The sequence below is a fragment of the Martes martes genome (assembly GCF_963455335.1).
Source record: "Martes martes genome assembly, chromosome: X".
Taxonomy (NCBI): domain Eukaryota; kingdom Metazoa; phylum Chordata; class Mammalia; order Carnivora; family Mustelidae; genus Martes; species Martes martes.
In genome coordinates this window covers 60,816,120-60,837,058 of record NC_137897.1, presented here as the reverse complement: position 1 = coordinate 60,837,058, position 20,939 = coordinate 60,816,120, and the positions used below count along the sequence as shown (strand labels likewise).

Genomic DNA, 20,939 nt, shown 5'->3' with positions numbered 1-20,939 from the left:
TCCACATTCAGCGTGGAGTCTGCTTCAGTTTCTATCTCCCCCTCCCTCCCTCCCTCCCTCCCTTTTCTTCTCTCTAAAGTAAATAAATAAATCTTTTTAAACAAGAAATGAAAAATGCAGTAACTGGTATTTGAAAGAGACTACATAAAATGAACGGGAGGAGTAAAGAATCAGAGGAATGAGTAAGTGATGTAGAAGAGAAAACAATGGAATATAAAGAAGTTCAAACAAAAAGAGAAAGAAGAATTATAGATATGAGAACAGACTTAGGGAACTCAGTAACTCCATCAAACATTAATAACATTCACATTATAGGAGTATCAGAAAAAGAAGAGATAGTAAAGGAGGCAAAAAATTTATCTAAGGAAATAACAGCTGAAAACTTCCTTAAAACAAAAGAGAAAGGACCCAAATAAATAAAACCACAAATGAGAGACAAGAGATCACAACTAACACCAGAGAAATACTAACTGTAAGAGAATATTATGAAAAATTATATGCCAACAAATTGGACAATCTGAAAGAAATGGATACATTCCTAGAAGTTCATAAACTACCAAAATTGAAACAAGAAACAAAATTTGAACCAACCAATAACCAAAAAAGAAACTGAATCAGTAATTGAAATCTCCCAACAAACAGGGCAAAACCAGACAAAGACTCCACTAAAAAAAAGAATTACACATAGGCCAATATCTCTGATGAACATGAATGTAAAAATTCTCAACAAACTACTAGCAAATCTAATCCAACAGTATATTAAAAGACTCACTGTACATGATTGAGTAGAATTAATTCCTGGTCTGCAGGAGTGGTTCAATATTCATAAATCAATCAACATGATATACCACATTCATAATAAAAAGAGTAAGAACCATCTGATCCTCTCAAAAGATGCAGAAAAAGCACTTAACAAAGTACGACAACCATTCATGATTTTAAAAAAAAAACCCTCAACAAAGTAGGGTTATATGGAACATACCTCAACATAATAAAGTTCATTTATGGAAAGCCCATAGCTAATACAATTCTCAATGGGGAAAAAACTGAGAGCTTTTCCTCTACAGTCAGGAACAAGACAGGGATGTCCACTCTCACCACTGTTATTTAACATAGTACTGGAAGTCGTAGCATCAGCAATCAGACAGTGAAAAGAAATAAAAGGTATCCAAATTGGCGAGGAAGAAGTAAAACCTTCACTATTTGCAGATGACATGATGCACTATATGAAAAACCTGAAAGATACACCAAAAAAAAAAAACCACCAGAATTGATACACGAATTCAGTGAAGCTGCAGGATACAAAATCAACATACAGAAATCTGTTGCATTTCTATTCACCAATAATAAAGCAGCAGAAAGAGAAATCAAGAAATCAATCCCATCTTCAAATGCACCAAAAACCATAAGATACCCAGGAATAAGCCTAACCAATGGGGTAAAGGGTGTGTACTCTGAAAACTATAGAACACTTATGAAAAAAATTGAAGAGGACACAAAGAAATGGAAAAATATTTCAAGCTCAGGGATTGGAAGAACCAGTACTATTAAAATGTCTATACTACTCAAAGCAATCTACACATTTAATACAATCCCTATTAAAATACCACAAGCATTTTTCACAAAGCTAGAACAAACAATCCTAAAATGTGTATGGTACCACAAAAGACCCCAAAGAGCCAAAACAATTTTGAAAAAGAAAAGCTAAGCCAGACTTCAAGTTTTATTACAACCATTCTGAACACCTGTGAATTCAACAGGTGATCTAAGAAAAGAATAGCTATAACTCTACGAAGAGAAAAACAATCACTTTCTGCAAGGTAGGAAAATGACAAGACAGAAAAACTCACCTCAAAAAAGAGAACAAGAGGCAGTACTTCCAGGGACCCAATCAGTATGGACATAAGTAAGATGTCAGCAGAGTTCAGAATAATGATTATAAAGATACTAGCAGGGCTTGACAAAAGCATAGAAGACAGTAGATAATCCCTTTCTGGAGAAATAAAAGAACTAAAATCTAATCAAGTTGAAATAAAAAAGGCTATTAATGAGACACAAACAAAAATGGAGGCTCCAACTGCTAGGATAAATAAGGCAGAAAGAGAATTAGTGATACAGAAGATAAAATGATAGAAGAATAAAGAAACTGAGAAAAAGAGAGATAAACAACTACTGAATTACTAGGGGAGAATCTGAGAGATAAGTGATACTATAAAGCGAAGCAATATTAGAATACTTGGGATCTAAGAGGAAGAGGATAGAGAGTAGGGCAGAAGGTATATTTGAGCAAATTATAGCAGAGAACTTCCCTGATAAGGGGACGGAAATAGGCATCCAAGTCCAGGAAGCACAGAGAACCCCCCTCAAAATCAATAAAAATAGGACAACACTCCGACATATATTAGTGAAACTTGCAAATCTCAGAGACAAAGAGAAAATCCTGAAAGCATCCTGGGGATATGAGGTCCATAACCTACTTGGACAGAAACATTAGACTGGCAGTAGACGTATGCACAGAGGCCTGGCAAGTCAGAAAGGACTGGCATGATATATTTAGGGTGCTAAATGAGAAAAATATGCAGCCAAGAATACCTTTTCCAGCTAGAATGTTATTAAAAATAGAGAGATAAAAAGCCTCCAGGACAAACATAAACTAAAAGAATTTGTGATCATTAAACCAGCCCTTTGGCAAGGAATACTAAGAGATCCTTTAAGCAAAGACAGAGCCCAAAAGGAACAAAGATCAGAAAGAAATAGAGACAATATACAGAAACAGTGACTTTACAGGTAATACAATGGCACCAAATTCGTATCTTTCAATAATTACTCAAAATGTAAATGGATGAAATACTCAATTCAATAGACATAGGGTATCAGATTAGATAAAAAAGCAAAATCCATCAATATGCAGTCTGCAAGAGATTCACTTTAGACCCAAAGACATCACCAGATTGGAAGTGAGGGAGTGGGAAACCATTTGTCATGCTAAGGGACATCAAAAGAAAGCTGGGATGGCAACCTTTATATCAGACAAATTATATTTTAAACCAAAGATTGTAATAAGACATGAGGAAGGACACTATGTCATACTTACACCATCTATCCAACAAGAAGATTGAACAATTGTAAATATTTATGCCCCTAACATGGGGGCAGCCAATTATATAAACCAATTACCAAAAAATTAAAGAAACACATTCAAATCAACAAAGAAGAAGTCAAACTTTCACTCTTCACACATGACATGATATTCTATATTAAAAACCCAAAGACTCTACCCCAAAATTGCGAGAACTCATACAGGTTTTCAGCAAAGAGGCAGGATATAAAACAAAGGCACAGCAATAAGTTGCATTTCCATGCACTAACAATGAAAACAAAAGAAAGAGAAATTAAGGAGTTGATCCCATTTACAATTACACCAAAACCCATAAGATACCTATAAATAAATCTAACCCAAGAGCCAAAGGATCTATACTCAGAAAACTATAGAAGACTCATGAAAGATATTGAGGAAGACCAAAGAAATGGAAAAACATTCCATGCTCATGGATTGGAAGAACAAATAATGTGAAAATGTCTATGCTACCTAGAGCAATCTACACATTCAATACAATCCCTATCAAAATACCATTAACTTGGGGCACCTGGGTGGCTCAGTTGGTTAAGCATCTGCCTTCGGCTCAGGTCATGATCTCACAGTCCTGGGATCAAGCCCCACATTGGGATCCTTGCTCAGCGGGGAGTCTGCTTCTCCCTCTCCCTCTGCAACCCCCCCCAACTCTTGCGTTCTCTCTCTCATTCTAAAAAAAAAAAAATACCATTAACTTTTTTCACAGAGCTGGAACAAACAATCCTAATATTTGTATGGAACTAGAAAAGGCCCCAAATTGCCAGGGGATTGTTGAAAAAGAAAATCAAAGCTGGGGGCATCACAATTCCAGACTTCAAGCTCTATTACAAAGCTGTAATCATCAAGATAGTATGATACTGGCACAAAAACAAACACACAGATCAATGGAACAGAATAGAGAACCCAGAAATGGACCCTCAACTCTATGGTCAACTAATCTTTGACAAAGCAGGAAAGAATATCCAATGGAAAAAAGACAGTCTCTTCAACAAATGGTATTGGGAAGATTAGATAGCCAAATGCAGAAGACTGAAACTGGACCTTTCCTTACACCACACACAAAAATAGACTCAAAATGGATGAAAGACCTAAATGTGAGACAGGAATCCATCAAAATCCTTGAGGAGAATACGGGCAGAAACCTCTGTGACCTTGGCTGCACCAACTTCTTGCTAGATACATCTCAAAGGCAAAGGAAACAAAGGCAAAAATGAACTATTGGTACTTCATCAAGATAAAAGGCTTTTTGCACTGCAAAGGAAAACAGTCAACAAAACCAAAAGACAAATGGCAGAAAGGGAGATGGTACCTGCAAATGTCTTATCAGATAAAGGGCTAGTATGTAAAATCGATAAAGAATTTATCAAACTTAACCCCCAAAGAACAAATAATCCAATCAAGAAATGGGCAGAAGACATGAACAGACATTTCTGTAAAGAAGACATCCAAATGGCCAACAGACACATGATAAATTGCTTAACATCACTCAGTATCAGGGAAATACAAATTAGAACCACAATGAGATACCACCTCACACCAGTCAGAATGGCTAAAATTAACAAATCAGGAAACGACAGATGTTGGCAAGGACATGGAGAAAGGGGAACCCTCTTATACTTTTGGTGGGAATGCAAGCTGGTGCAGCCACTCTGGAAAATAGTATGGAGGTTCCTCAAAATTTGAAAATAGAGCTACCCTATGACCCAGCAATTGCATTACTGGGTATGTACCCCAAACACACAAATGTAGTGATCCAAAGGGGCTCCTCACTGCAGTGTTTATAGCAGCAATGTCCACAATAGCCAAACTATAGAAAAACCCCAGACATCCATCAACAGATGAATGGACAAAGGATATGTGGTGTATATATATACAACGGTATACTACTCAGCCATCCAAAAAATGAAATCTTGCCATTTGCAATGACATGGATGGAACCAGAGGGTATCAATGTTAAGCAAAGTCAGTCAGTCAGAAAAAGACAATTATATGGTTTCACTCATGTGGAATTTAAGAAACAAAGTATAGGATCATAGGGGAAGAGAGGAAAACAAATAAAACAAGACAAAATCAGAGAGAGAGAGACAAACCATAAGAGACTCTTAACTATAGGAAACAAACTGAGGGTTGTTGGAGATGAGGGGAGTGGGGTGATGGGGTAACTGAGTGATGGACATTAAGGAGGGCACGTAATATAATGAGCACTGGGTATTATATAAGACTGATGTATCACTGGCATCTACCTCTGAAATTAATAATACACTGTATTTTAATTAATTGAATTTAAATAAAAAAATTTTAAATAATTAAAAAAAGCAAAGCTGTAGTGATCAAGATAATATGGTAGTGGCATAAAAGCAGATACATAGATGAATGGAACAGAATAGAAAACCCAAAAATGAACCCACAACTATATGGTCATTTAATCTTCGACAAAGCAGGAAGGAATATCCAATGGGAAAAAGTCTCTTCAACAAATCATGTTGGGAAAACTGGACAGCAACATGCAAAAGAATGAAACTGGAGCACTTTCTTACAGCATACATAAAAATAAATTCAAAATGGGTTAAAGACTGAAATGTGAGACAGGAAATCATTAAAATCCCAGAGAACACAGGTATAATCTCTTTGACACCAGCTGTAGTGACTTCTTACTAGGTATGTCTCCTGAGGCAAGGGAAACAAATGCGAAAAACGAACTAATGGGACATCATCAAGATAAAAAGCTTCTGCACAGCAAACTAACATCAAACTAACACGGCAAACAACAACAAAATGAAAAGGCAACCTATGGAATGGGAGAAGATATTTGCAAGTGACATATCTGCCAAAGAATTAGTATCCAAAATACATAAAGAAGTTAAAACTCAACAAACAAAAAACAATAATCCAGTTAAGAAATGGGCAAAGACCTGAACAGACATTTTTCCAAAGACTCACAGATGGCTAACAGATACATGAAAACATGCTCAATATCACTCATCATCAGGGAAATACAAAACAAAACTACAATGAGCTATGACCTCACACCTGCCAGAATGGCTAGAATTAACAACACAGGAAAGAACATGTGTTAGTAAGGATGCAGGGGAAGGGGAACCCTCTTACACTGTTGGTGGAAATGGAAACTTGGTGCAGCCACTCTGGAAAACAGTGTGAAGGTTCCTCAAAAATGTAGAAAAAGAACTACCCTGGGGCGCCTGAGTGCCTTAGGTCATGATCCCGGGGTCCTGGGATCGAGCCTGCTTCCCCCTCTCCCTCTGCCCCCTGACCCTGCGTGTGTGCTTTCTCTCTCCTTAAATAAATAAAATCTTTTAAAAAAACGGAACTACTCTATGACCCAGCAATTGCACTATTAGGTATTTACCCAAAGAATACAAAAATACTAATTCCAAGGGATACATGCTCCCTGGTGTTTACAGCAGCATTATCAACAATAGCCAAAGTTTGGAAAGAGACCAACATCCATCCACTGATGAATGGATAAGGAAGATGTAGTGTGTGTGTGTGTGTGTGTGTGTGTGTGTATACATTTTGTATATATGGAATGTGCAAAAGGAATGTTAATCAGCCAAAGAAGAATGAAATCTTCCATTTGCTAGAGAGTATCTTCCATTTGCTAGAGCTAGAGAGTATCATGCTAAACGAAATAAGTAAGAGAAAGACAAACACTATATGATTTCATTCATATGCAGAATTTAAGAAACGAAAGAAACATGGGAAAAAAGAGAGGAAACCAAGAAACAGAGTCTTAACCATATAGAACAAACTGATGGTTACCAGAGGCGGACAGGTTAAACGCGTGACAGGGATTAATGAGGACACTTGTGATGAGCACCGGGTGTTGCATGTAAATGCCGAATCATTAAATTGTGCACATGAAATAATATTATAAAGTAGGTTAACTAACTGGAATTTATTTATTTATTTATTTATTTTTAAAGATTTTATCTATTTTTTTTTAAGATTTTATCTATTTATTTGACAGAGAGAAAGACAGCCAGAGAGAGAACACAAGCAAGGGAAGTGGAAGAGGGAGAAGCAGGCTTCCCACCAAGCAGGGAGTCCGATGCGGGGCTCGATCCCAGCCTGGGATCATGACCTGAGCCAAAGGCAGACACTTAACAACTGAGCCACCCAGGCACCCCACTAACTGGAATTTAAATAAAAACTTGGGCGCCTGGGTGGCTCAGTTGGTTAAGCAACTGCCTTCAGCTCAGGTCATGGTCCCAGAGTCCTGGGATCGAGTCCCACATCGGACTCCCAGCTCCATGGGGAGTCTGCTTCTCCCTCTGACCTCCCCTCTCATGCTCTCTCTCACTGTCTCTCTCTCTCTTTCAAAATAAATAAATAAGAATCTTTAATAAATAAATAAATAAAGACTTAATTTTAAAAAACAGAATGAGAAGTGCCTGGGAGGCTCAGTCTATTAAGCATCTGACTCTTGGTTTTCAGACCAGGTCATGGTCTCACGTGCCATGGGATCAATCCCTGTGTTGGGCTCCACAGTCAGCTGGGAGTGTACTTGAAGAGGCTTTCCCTCTGCCCCTACCACCCACTCATGCACGCTCTCTCTCTCCCCAAAATGAATAAATAAGGGGCTCCTGGTTGGCTCAGTCAGTAAGCATCTGCTTTAGCTTGGGTCATGATCCCAGGGTTCTGGGATCAAGTCCGGAGTCAGGCTCCCTGATCAGCAGGGAGTCTGCTGCTCCTTCTATCCAGACCCAGCTTGTGATCTCTCTCTCTCCCAAATAAATAAAATTTTAAATAAATAAATAAATATTTTTTAAAAAATAAATGAAAACAACAAGCCGCAGACTGAATAAAATATTTGCAAAACACATATCTAAAAGAGATTTATATTTGGAATACATAAAGGATAATCAAAATTGAATAAGGAAACAAAAAACGATAACGGCTAAAAATTTGAGAAAAGTTTTTACAGCCATTTGACTATAGAAGTTATACAAATGCCTAACAACCACATGAAATGCTTAACACCATTAGCCATTAAGGAAATGACAATTAGTGTGATACCACTACATACCCACTAAAACGTCTATAACTAAAACGACTGATATACCAAGTGTTAGAATCTAGAAAAAGCAGAGCCCACAAACATTGCTGGTGATGAAAATATAGTACAGTCACTATGATAAATCACTTACGAACACCTCAACAAATGATACATACACTTAGCATATGATGGAACAAATTCAATCCTAGGAATCTTCCCAAGAGAAAACCTATGTCTAAACAAAGACTCCCATATGAACACTCAGAGCATTGTTTTACATAATTACAAAAAAGTGGCAACAATCCAAATGTTTCCCAATGAGTGAATGGGCAAACAAATTGTTGGACATCCACGCAACGGACTACCCCTCAGGAATAAAAAGGAAAGAACTAGTGATACAAAAAACAACATCAATAGATCTCAAATGCATAATGCTAAGTGAAGGAAGCTAGACTCAAAAGGCTGAGTTGAGCAAGCTGGATTACAGAGTAAAGATTAACCAAAACATTTTTTTACTCCAAAGGCTTTAAAATCAAAGACTTTTTTAAAATCAAAGACATTTTTTTAAAAGATTTTATTTACTTATTTGATGATCACAAGTAGGCAGAGAGACAGGCGCGGGGGGGGGGGGGGGCGGGGGAAGCAGGCTCCCTGCTGAGCAGAGAGCCGGATGTGGGCCTCGATCCCAGGACCCTGAGACCATGAACGGAGCCAAAGGCAGAGGCTTAACCCACTGAGCCACCCAGGCACCCCTAATCAAAGACATTTTTAACAACATGAAAATAAAAAGTTTTAAAAAGTAATGACCAAACATAATTCAAGGTTTTTCATACTGAAAATATTAGAATTACTCTGAGAAGAATTTATATAAACTAGCCACACAAAGCTAATCCATCAATTTGGTGGTAAAAGGCACCTTTATGATGATTAATTTTTTTCAGAATTTACGTTGAGAGAATAATTCGGAGATAACAAGTTTGAGAACCATATGCAAATTGAAGTGTATCTGTAGACACTATATGACCAGAAAATACACTGGCCCAGGAATCATGCAACTTCAGTTCTAGTTTTGCTTTGGTAATAGGTAGCTGTGTCACAAGTCACTTCATTAATCTAAGCTTCCATTTGGTAATCTGTAAAATGAGGAGGTTAGACTACTGAAGTCAGATGTAAGACCCTTTGTAGCTTTAACACATGTCTATGTCAAAAAATGAACACGGGAAACATTCAAAAATTTTTTATAAGACAGTAGGCGAGGTGGCATCACTATATTCCCTGTAGGGTAGTCTTGTATTGACTTTGGGACTTTTGGTTCTTATGGTTAGAAGGTGTAAAACAAAGCCATTTAAATTATTTATTTATAATACTTATATTAATAACTCAGGTTCATTACAGACAAATTAGAATATATTTATAAACCACTCTTTTCATCAACATTCTGAGATGAATTATAGCAGGAATGTGTTAAGGTGGTCTGAAAAAAGTCAATTTTATTTTTCCAATTGATAATTGAAATGAAGGGGCACCTGGGTGGCACAGTAGGTTAAGCATCCAACTCTTGGTTTTGGCTCAGGTCATGACCTCATGATCATGAAATTGAGCCCTGCATGGGGCTCTGTGTTCAGTGGGGAGTGTGCCTACGTTTCTCTCTCTGACTCCCCGCCCCACCCCCTCACCACCCCCACTCTCTCTCTAAAGTAAATAAATAAACCTTTTTAAAAAATTGAAGTGAAAGGGGTGCTTGACTGGCTCAGTTGTTAGAGCATGTGACTCTTGATCTCAGGGTTGTGAGTTCACGTCCCATACTGAATGTACACATTACTTAAATATATATATTATATATATTTAACTAGAAACATTTAAAAAATTGAAGTGAAAAAGCTTAGAAAATTACTGTTACACCTTGTATGCATGTGCTTAAGGAAGATTACATTATTATTTCACATAATAATTGTCATGCTATATAAGAGAAGAAAGCCCAGCACCCTTTCTCTGAAAACATATATTTTAGTTTAGTATGAAATTAAGAGTAATATATATTTATTTATACTTATAAAACATAAATCTATAAATATACAACCATGGTAATGTCAAGCCATCTTCAGATGTCTTTAAGTTAAAACTGCAATTTCTTATTTTTTATAAAAAGAAAAGTTAAAGGGGCAAATAAAATATACTAATCTCATCAGTCTTTATTGCCAAATGTGTCAGTATATTGCTTCTATCTCAGTGTTTAAAGTAATTTTCTAGAATTCCAGTCAACATTTGACTTTACTTATTTCCAAGACTAACTTACTTTAATATGATGTACACCATTCAGTTTTCCAATCCGCTGCTCAATGGTCCAAACACAGGAACTACATGTCATCCCCTCAACAGAGATGGTGACTGAATCCACACCCATACTTCGATCCATCTTGATTTCTTCTTTACATTCCTATTAGAAACAATGAACTCACTAATTTCAGCCATGGAAATAATCCTTCCTCAACTTTCCCCCCAATTTGTCAACTGAAATTATTCTACAAATAAAATATGGTCAGCATTCTTTTCTCTCATCTCATTTCACTCTCATCTCAGGACCACTGCTTTAGCTATTCCCTTGGAATAGACTTTCTTCTTCCAGATACCTGCTTAGCTAACTTCAACTCTTTCAAGCCTTTACTCAAATCTAATCCCCATAAGTTTTACACTGACCACCCTGCTTAAAATTGCAATCCACTTCCCTTCCATACATATCCACTCTGATTCCCCTTACATCTGCTCTATTTTGTCTTTTTTTCATAGAACTTATCTTCTAATATACTCCATAATTTACTTACTGTGTTCATTGCTCATTATCTGCTTTCCTATGGTGGTTTCAAAATGTGCTCACAAATTCTTTGTTACTCCTTCTTTCAAAAGGTGGAATTTGGGGCACCTGGGTGGCTCAGTCGGTTAAGCATCTGCCTTCGGCTCAGGTCCTGGGATCGAACCCTACATCAGGCTCTCTGCTCAGCAGGGAGTCTGCTTCTCCCTCTCCCTCTGCTTGTGTTCTCTCTCTCTCTCACTTGCTCACTTTCTCTCTAGCAAATACATAAAATCTTCAAAAAAAGAAAAATGAGGTGGAATTTAACTCCTTTCCCTTGAGTGTGACCTGTGCTCAATGACTTGGTTCTGAACAGAATATGGTGGGATAGACAAGGTGTAACTCCCAAGACTGGATCATAAAAGGCAGGCACTATGGGAGAGGGGTAAAAGTCACTGTGGATTCCTCCTTGTCTTTTCCCTTGAATGGCCCAAGCTGGGGGAAGCCATCTGCCATATCATAAGGACACTCAAGCAGCCTTAGGGAGTGGTTCATGTGGCAAGAAATTGAGGCCTCCTGTCAATAGCCCTGTGAGTGAACCATCTTAGAAGCTGGTACTTCAGACTTAATTAAGCCTTTAGATGCCTGAGGCTCCAGTCAACATACTGACTACAATCTCATGAAATACCCTGAACCAGAACCACCCAGCAAAACCACTCCCAAATTTATGACTCACAAAAATTCCAAGACAATAAATGCTTGTTGTTTCAAGCCACTGAATTTTTAGGTAATTTCTTACACTGCAATAATTAACTAATACATGTAACACTGGAATTAAAATTGTATGAAGGCAAGAATCTTTTGTCCCCACTGATAACTAATTTGAATCACGTGAAATTGCCATTGTTGCATATCAAAATAGTCAAATACTGCCATTTTCATACATATCAACCTAATATATCCCATGGAAACAGTGTTTTCCTCTGGTGAGAGGAACTAAGTGGTTAGGGGGTAAGGGTGGAAAAAAGAATGTTTAGTATATAACCTTTTATACCTCTTTTTAAAGTTTAGATATAATTGACATAACATGGTATAAGTTTAAGGTGTACAATGTGTTGGTTTGATACGTGTGTGTGTGTGTGTGTGTGTGTGTGTGTGTGTAGTAATAGGATTACCACCATTAGCTAACACCTCTATCACATCACTTGTCATTTTTTCTGTGGTGATAACAATTAAGATCTAGTCTCTTCTGTATCTTTTAAATTTTGTAACACAGGATATATTATCTTTTCAAACACACACAGTAGGCCTGAAATTATAGAAAACGATAATAGGGAAGGGAGTTTATAGCTGAGGCATTCTGAGAATCCTGCTCTTATTTGGAATGTACAAAAAGAGATAAACCTTAGATTTTGAGTGAAATAAGTCAAGCACAGAGAGTCAATTATGGTTTCACTAACTTGTGGAGCATAAGGAATAACACGGAGAACACTGGGAGATGGAGAGGAGAAGTGAGTTGGGGGAAATCAGAGGGGGAGACAAACCATGAGAGACTGTGGACTCTGAGAAACAAACTGAAACTGAGGGTTTTGGAGGGGAGAGGGTTGGGGGATTGGGTGAGGCTGGTGGTGGGTATTAAGGAGGGCACGTATTGCATGATGGAGCACTGGGTGTGGTGCATAAACAATGAATTTTGGAACACACACACACAAAAATTTAATTTAATTTAAAAAAAAGAATACATGTTAAAAATTTAAAGGTAACCAGTAGAAGACTAGAAATAGAATATAAAGCTTCCAAAACAGTAGAAGAAGAAAGAGAATAAAGAAAATTAAACCAAACCACTAGACAGGAAGGAAGATAAATGAAAATTACAAGAAAAGAAGCAAGAACATATTTCTATAAAACTCTTTGGTTTAAAGGATAAAGTGAAATGATTATGATAAAAGCAGCACTAGATTCAGTCTTAAGAAATTATTTAGGGGGCGCCTGGGTGGCTCAGTGGGTTAAAGCCTCTGCCTTCAGCTCAGGTCAGGATCCCAGGGTCTTGGGATCGAACCCCACATCGGGCTCTCTGCTCAGCAGGGAGCCTGCTTCCCTTCCTCTCTCTCTGCCTGCCTCTCTGCCTACTTGTGATCTCTGTCTGTCAAATAAATAAATAAAATCTTAAAAAGAAAAAAAAATTACTCGGGAAAAAAGAGAGACTTCCCAGTGCAGATCTGAGGGCGTCTTTTAGAGCACTACAGATTACTCTTGTTTAGGTAAATTAGGGGGTGTTAATTAGAAGATGTTTAATTATGTGGACATTCGGAAAATTTTTATTTTGAAGAATATTAGCTCAATGTAAAGAATTTGCAAATTGTATAGATTTGCAAAAAAAAATCTTTTTGCAAATATCACAAATTATGTAGAAAGTACTGTTTTGTATAAGAGGGAGAAGAGAAATACTGAAGTAAAACTGTTACCAAACCAATGATGAGCAGGAAGTAACCAGTTATTATGAAGATGCTATTACCTAAAATTGAAGTACAAATAAAAATACAAGTCTTGGGTCCAATGAAATTAATCCAGTATTCATTAGGGGGTCTCCATGCCCTTGGATAAAGATACTGTAGTGTGGCCATAATCAAAAATTAGAGACACCAAAGTGTTTCTCTTAGACTTATTTGTCAAAATTAACAATGGCCAACTACAGAACTCAAAAGGGGGTTTACAAATACCAAGATTTACATTGACTCTATTTTGCCCTAAAAGTCATTTCTTTGAAAAATGCTAAACTACAGGAAGGAAATTTTTTTAAAAAATCAAAACACTGTGTAAAAATATCTCTAGAAGGACAAATAATCAGTAACATTAGTTACCTCCACAGAGGTAACTAATACTTCTGCATTTTGAATTATGTAAATATAAAACCAATTCAAAATAAATTAAATTTACAAAAAACAATTACTAAAACATTTCTTTGCAATAAATTTATTCCATGTGGAATAAAAATAATTGCTACATCATCTCAGCTTTGCTAAGCTCAGAGAAACAAACAGAAATTGCTGCTGAATCTCATCCTCTGCTCCTAACAAAGCAAATGAGTAGATTCTTCTTACTTTGACTGATTTCGCTGGAGCTTTGAACAACTGGACCACCAATATAATTTCCAAATATCTAAAACCACAGAATTTCCTTGGGGATAAATTGTTTTCAAATGTTAATTGGTTTTTAGCACATATTTTTCATTATATATATATTCTTCTTTGAGATATAATTCACACACTATAAAATTCACCCTAAGACCAACAATTCAGTATTTTTTAGTAATATTCACAAGGATATGCAACCATCATAACTATGTAACTGCAGAACATTTTCATTACCCCCAAAAGAAACTCCATACCCATCATCAGCAGTCACTCCTCAGTCCCCTTACATCTACTGGCAAAAATGAATCTACTTCCTATCTCTATGGATTTGTCCATCCTGGTAATTTCATAAAAATGGATTCATTCAATATGTGGCCTTTGTGTCTGAAATTCTTTCATTTAGCATATTATTTTTAAGGTTTAACAATCTGTACTTCATTTTTTTCACTTTCTTGATAGCATCCTTTGAAACAAAAAAAAAACTTAATTTTTATGAAACCAAATTTATCAATTTTTCTTTTGTTGTTTGTGCTTTTGATGTCCTATATATAAGAAACCACTGCCACACTGAAAGCCATGAATATTTACTTCTTTGTTCTAAGAGTTTGGTAGTTTCACTCTTACATTTAGGTCTTTAAATCCATTTGAGTTAATTGTTGTACATGGTGTGCAGCAGGGATCCAAGTTACATTCTTTTACATTGGATGTCAGCTTCTCCCAGAACCATTTTTTAAACAGCTTTACTGAAATACAGTTCGCATATAAATTCACACATTTAAGCTGTAAAATTCAATAGGCGTTACATTCACAGGTATATGCCACCATTACCACAGTCAATTTTAGAACATTTCTGTCACCTCAAAAAGAAGCCTGATACCCTTTAGCTATCACCCTCCCACCTCCTAAGGCCCCCACCCCCACTGCCAGGCAACCATTAATCTCTGTGTCCATATAGATTTTTCTCTTTTGGACATTTCATATGAATGAAATCACATATAATATGTGGTCTTTTGTGACTGGCTTCTTTCACTCAGCATAATGTTTTCAAGGTTCATCCATGTTGTAGAATGTGTCAGTGCTTCATTCCTTTTTATGGCTGAATTATATTCCATGGTATGGATATACTATATTTTGTTTATCTATTCATCAGTCGACATTTAGGTTGCCCCCGTCTTTTGGCTACTAAGAATAAGGCTCCTATAAATATTTATGTACAAATTTCTGTGTTTTCATTTTTCTTGGGTAATACTTGAGTGGAACTACTAGGTCCGAGAACTCTATGTTTTAACTGAGGAAATGCCATAGTTTTCCAAAGCAGCTGTGCCATTTTACATTCCCACTAGCAGCATATGAGGGTTCCAATATCTCCACCTCCTCACCAACACTTGTTATTATCTGATTTTTTTTTTATTTTAGCCATTCTAGTAAATGTTAAGTGGTATCTCACCGTGGTTTTGATTTGCATGTCCCTGATTACTAGTGATTTTGAACATCTTTTCATGTGCTTACTGGCCATTTTATATCTTTTTTGGAGAAATGTCTATGTGAGCCCTTTATCCATATTTTAAAAGATTTTATTTATTTATTTGAGAGACAGAGAGAGAGAGAGAGAGCACAAGCAGAGGGAGCAGCAGAGGGAGGGGGAGCAGCAGAGAGGGAGAAGTGGGCTCACTGCTCAGCAGGGAGCCCCACATGGGGCTCGATCCCAGGACCCCAGGATTATGATGAGATGAAGGCAGACACCTAACCAACTGAGCCACCCAGGCACTCCTTTTTTTTTCCTTTACCCATTTTTTAATTGGGCTTTTGAGTTTTCTGTTGAGTTGCAGGATTTATTTATATATTCTGGATATTAATCTCTAATCACATATATGATTTCCAAATATTTTTCCCTATTCTGTGGGTTATCTTTCCACCATCTTGATAGAGTCCTTTGGTGCCCAAAAGTGTTTAATTTTGATGAAGCCCAATGTATTTTGTTTTTGTTGCTTCTAGTCATTTTTTAATTGAGAGATAACTTATGTATAGCATTATATTAGTTTTAGGTGTACAACAAAATAATTTTATACATGTATATATTGTGAAATGATTACCACCATAAGTTTAACATCAATTACCATGAAGTTAAATTTTTTTTCTTATGGTAGAAACCTTTACAATCTACTCTCTTAGCAGCTTTCAAATATACAATGCAGTACTGTTAGCAACAGTCACCATACTGTATATTATATCCCCAGAACTTAAAGTTTATACCTTTTGACCACCTTCACCCATTTCATCCATCTCCAACACCCACATCTGGCAACCCACCAATCTGTTCTTTTTATCTATGAGTTTGGTTTTTTTCAGATTCCACATATAAGTGAGCTCATAAAGTATTTGCCTTCCTCTGACTTAGCATAATGCCTTCAATCCATATTGTTGCAAGTGACAGAATTTCCTTTTTTTAAAAAAAGATTTTATTTATTTATTTGACAGAGAGAGATCACAAGTAGGCAGAGAGGCAGGCAGAGAGAGGAGGAAGCAGGCTCCCTGCCGGGCAGAGAGCCTGATGTGGGGCTTGATCCCAGGACCCTGGGATCATGTCCTGAGCCGAAGGCAGAGGCTTTAACCCACTGAGCCACCCAGGCACTCCCAGAATTTCCTTTTTTAATGGCTGAATAATATTATGTATATATACACCACATTTACTTTATCCATTCACCCATCGAGGGACACTTAGGTTTTTTCCATACCTTAGGTACTGTAAATAATGCAGCAATAAATATAGGGTGCAGATATATTTGATACAGTGATTTCATGTCTTTTGGATAAATACCCAGAAATGGAAATGCTGAATATGGTAGTTCTATTTTTAATTTTTTGAGGCACCTTCATACTATTTTCTATATATTCATTTTTAAAATGTAAAAACATAGAAAAGCTGAAAGAGTGGTACCTAGGTGGCTCAGTTAGCTAAGCATCTGACTCTTGGGGGGCCTGGGTGGCTCAGATGGTTAAGCATCTGCCTTTGGGTCAGGTCATGATCCCAGGGGCCTGCGATCAAGCCCCACGTCAGGCTCCCTGCTCAGTATGGAGCCTGCTTATCCCTCTCCCTCTGCCATTCCCTCTTCTTGTGTTCTCTGGCTCTACCTATCTGTCAAATAAATAAAAGAGATAAAATCTTTTTTGAAAAAAGCATCTAACTCTTGATTTCTGCTCAGGTCATGAACTCAGGGTCATGAGATAAAGCCCTGCTTCCGGGTCCATGCTCAGCGGGGAGCCTGTTTGAGATTCTCTTTCTTCCCCTCCGTCTCCATCTCCCCCTCCCCTCACTTGCAAGTGCATGCTCTTTCTCTCTAAAAATAAATAAATAAATAATTTTTTAAAGTAAAGCTGAAAGAAAAATTCATCACTAAGCCCACCATTCTGTCTCAATTTTATTCAACTTGCATTAATTATGGAATAGTCATAATTTATAGTGTGACTTTATGTGAAATTGATTCATAATTATTAGCTTATTTGCATTATTTACTTTATCTTTTATATTTATTTTTACTGAAGTATAATCAACACACAATGTTACATTAGTTTCAGGTATACGACATAGTGATTTAACAGGTCTATACATTATGCTATGCTCACCACAAGTGCAGCTACAATTTGTCACCATACAACAATATTACAATACCACTGACTGTATTCCCTATAACTTTTATCCACTAACATTTATTCATTCCATAACTGGAAGCCTTGTGTTATTTATTTTTATTTTTTGTAAGTTTATTTCTTTTATTTTTGTAATCTCTACACCCAACGTGAGGCTCAAACTCACAAACCTGAAGTCAAGAGTCACATGCTCTACTGACTGAGCCAGCCAGGCACCCCATGTTATTTGCTTTTAAAGTTACATCTAAAGCTATTACAAACGTGATAGTTAACAATTCAGGTATGTCCACTACTACTTCTTAAACCAGTATTAAATTATTACCTATTTTTACAGAGACTTACAATAGTTATTCAATGTACAGAAATATATTTTGTCTGATTTTTGTTTTTAATGACATGAAGCAGCCTTTATTCAAGGTAAAAAAAAAATCATGATCTCTAATGAAGCACACTGCCAAAGATGTTTACATTCTGATAATCTACGATTTATAATCTACATGTAAAAATAAGTTGTCACTGCCTTATGAAACTCTATCTTCCTTCCTCTAGCCAGAGCAGCTGCTGCCAATAGGACAAAATCTGAATCTTTGAATGAATGATAAGTGAAATAAGGGAAGAAGTAGGAGATCTGAATTAGTTTAGAGGAACTAGAACTAGCTACTGCAGATCAAAAAAAAAAATTTCTCCATATGCCTGAATTCACTATCATGAATATTCAAGATTTAGAAATTATATTAATACATATATTCCCTTTTTCCCTGAACTTTTATTATGAAAAATTTCAACCACACATAAAAGCTGTAATAGTACAATGAACATCTATCTGTATATCCTCTGCAGGAATTCAACAATGGTTAACATTTTGCTATATTTGCCTTGTTTCTTCTAAAACATTTGAAGGTAAGTTTTAGAAATCATAATACTCGAGCATGCACTTTCAAAGAATAAGAACTCCTACATAACCACACTATTACTATCAAAGCTAAGAGAATTAATGATTTTATGTCATCTAATACAAATTCTCTATTTAAATTTTCCCAAGAGGCCGGTTAGCTCAATTGGTTAGAGTGTGGTGCTAATAAATTTTCCCAAATGTCCCAAGAACATCTTTTACAGCTTTTATTTTTCCCAAATCAGGATCAGTTCACACACTGAATTTGGTTGTGTTTCTTTTAGTCTCATTTAATCTAAAACAGCCCCTCGCCTATCTCTTTTCCCCCATGAAATGAGTTTTGAAGAATCCGGGTCAGTTGCCTTAAGAGACACTATATTCTCTTTTTAAAATACAAGCTCCACTTTGCTAGTTTAAGGGACTCATAGCTAGAATTATACCTCCTAATACCTGTGAAGCCCAGATAGGACAGGAAAGACAGGTAATTATGAACAAATGATAGTTCAGATGAAGAGAACTCATGGGCCGGTAAAAAGTCCAAAGGTGAGGTACTGAAGGCCAACATAAAGGCATCAGGGACTAGGGAGAGGGTCACTCTTCTTAGCAGTAATGGGTATAAAAAGGAAAGTAGAGTAACGTCTAAAACAAACATATCCTATCAAAATGTTGTCCACAGTCAGCCCTCGGTCTTAAAAAGGAGACGCTCTCTTTCCTCTTGTAGCACATGGATGCCTGCCTCCAGGACAGAACACTCAGACTTAGTACTGTATAACTCAGATATGTTATGGGTCAAACACAGCTTTTGAAGGTTGATCAAGGCATACTACCGAAACTGAATTATTCTACTGGAAAATGTCAAGTTCAAACAACAGAACTGGTAACAAACTTTTGGACTATAATACATTCAGCAGATGAGGCCAGACTGTCTGGTTATTTAGAAATGTAAAACCGAAATACAGTTTTCTTAGGGGGTATGTCCCAGACCAAAGTACTGGAGCATCTCTCAGGCTCACTGAGGACTGAGAGAGACTAAGCAGAAAGGCACTTTTAAAGTAACTGGACAGGGATGCCTGGGTGGCTCAGTCAGTTAAGCATCTGCCTTCAGTTTACGTCATGATCTCAGGGTCCTGGGATCAAGCCCCATATTGGGCTCTCTGCTCAGTGGAGAGCCTGCTTCTCTCTCCTGCTTCTCCCTTTGCCTGCTGCTCCCTCTGATTGTGCATGCATGCTCTCTCTCTCTCTCTCTCTGGCAAATAAATAAATAAAATCTTTTAAAAAATAATTCACATAAAAAAAATAATTCACATGGAAGTATTTATTGGGGAAGAAGGAATTTCTGAGCACAAATGAAAATTACATTAATACAGCCACATTTATGGCTAAATCCTAATTTAAGCATGTTAAATCATCTATGAATAATATATTTTTCCTCCTACCTTCATAATTCACCTGAATTTTTTCTTCAAAACTCTACTTAAACTGGCCTTTACACACAAAAGCTCAGAAGAATTCCATCTCCCTCATGCTACTCCTATATATACAACTCTAACTGATTTCGTAACAAATGCAATGTCCATCTTTTGAACTTTAAATGTCTCAAGGATAGGTACAAAGTCAGGAACATCTTTTGTAACCTCCCATTGTATTTAGCAAAATGACTCAGAAAACAGAGTAAGAGCATAAACAATTCATATGGTATAGTAAAGTGTAGGCTTCTGGGAGATCACAATATCAAAGAACAAATCTGGCGTGCAGCAATTTAGAATGCAGTAACTCTGAGAACAACAGCAACCAACAACAGTGAGGGAAATAAGGGTTATTAAAGTATTTGGAGCCACTCCCTAAACACACATGGTAATCACCATTAGTAATAACATTTCCTAAGAGGAAGAACAGCATTATGACTGGATCATCATGTCTGGTTTAGAAACAGAAACTCAATGAATTGAGTACAAACATGACACATATATATGAAGTCTGCTCAAAACCACTTCTTAAAGCTGATCACAGAAGCTCAAATATTATTTTTAATCCCCCTAAAATAATCAGTCTTCATAATTTTGGAAAGATTTCTGGATTAATAAACTATAATTAAGATAATGCAAATTAAAACCACAATGAATATCATTTACAGCCATCAAGTAGATTAAAATTTCAAAATCTAGCAATATCATGTGTCAGTAGGGATGTGGAGCAACAGGATCTTTCCTATTCAGCTGGTGAGAGTGTAAATTAGTACAACTATTAGGGAACCTGTTTGGCATTATCTGGTAGAGCTGAAGATATGCATATACTAGAACTTAACATTTTCACTCCTAGGCATATCA

The 20,939-nt window shown here is 36.7% G+C and overlaps 1 protein-coding gene across 1 annotated transcript in view; it reads right to left on the bottom strand.

Moving 5' to 3' along the window:
• Positions 1-10,583, bottom strand: part of ATP7A (ATPase copper transporting alpha) — a 102,768-nt gene extending 92,185 nt beyond the window's left edge. Inside the window, exon 1 of the mRNA XM_080831299.1 lies at positions 10,447-10,583. Coding sequence (XP_080687425.1) covers positions 10,447-10,566 — 120 coding nt within the window. The 5' untranslated portion in view covers positions 10,567-10,583. The remainder of the gene's footprint in view (positions 1-10,446) is intronic.
• Positions 10,584-20,939: the final 10,356 nt, after the last annotated feature.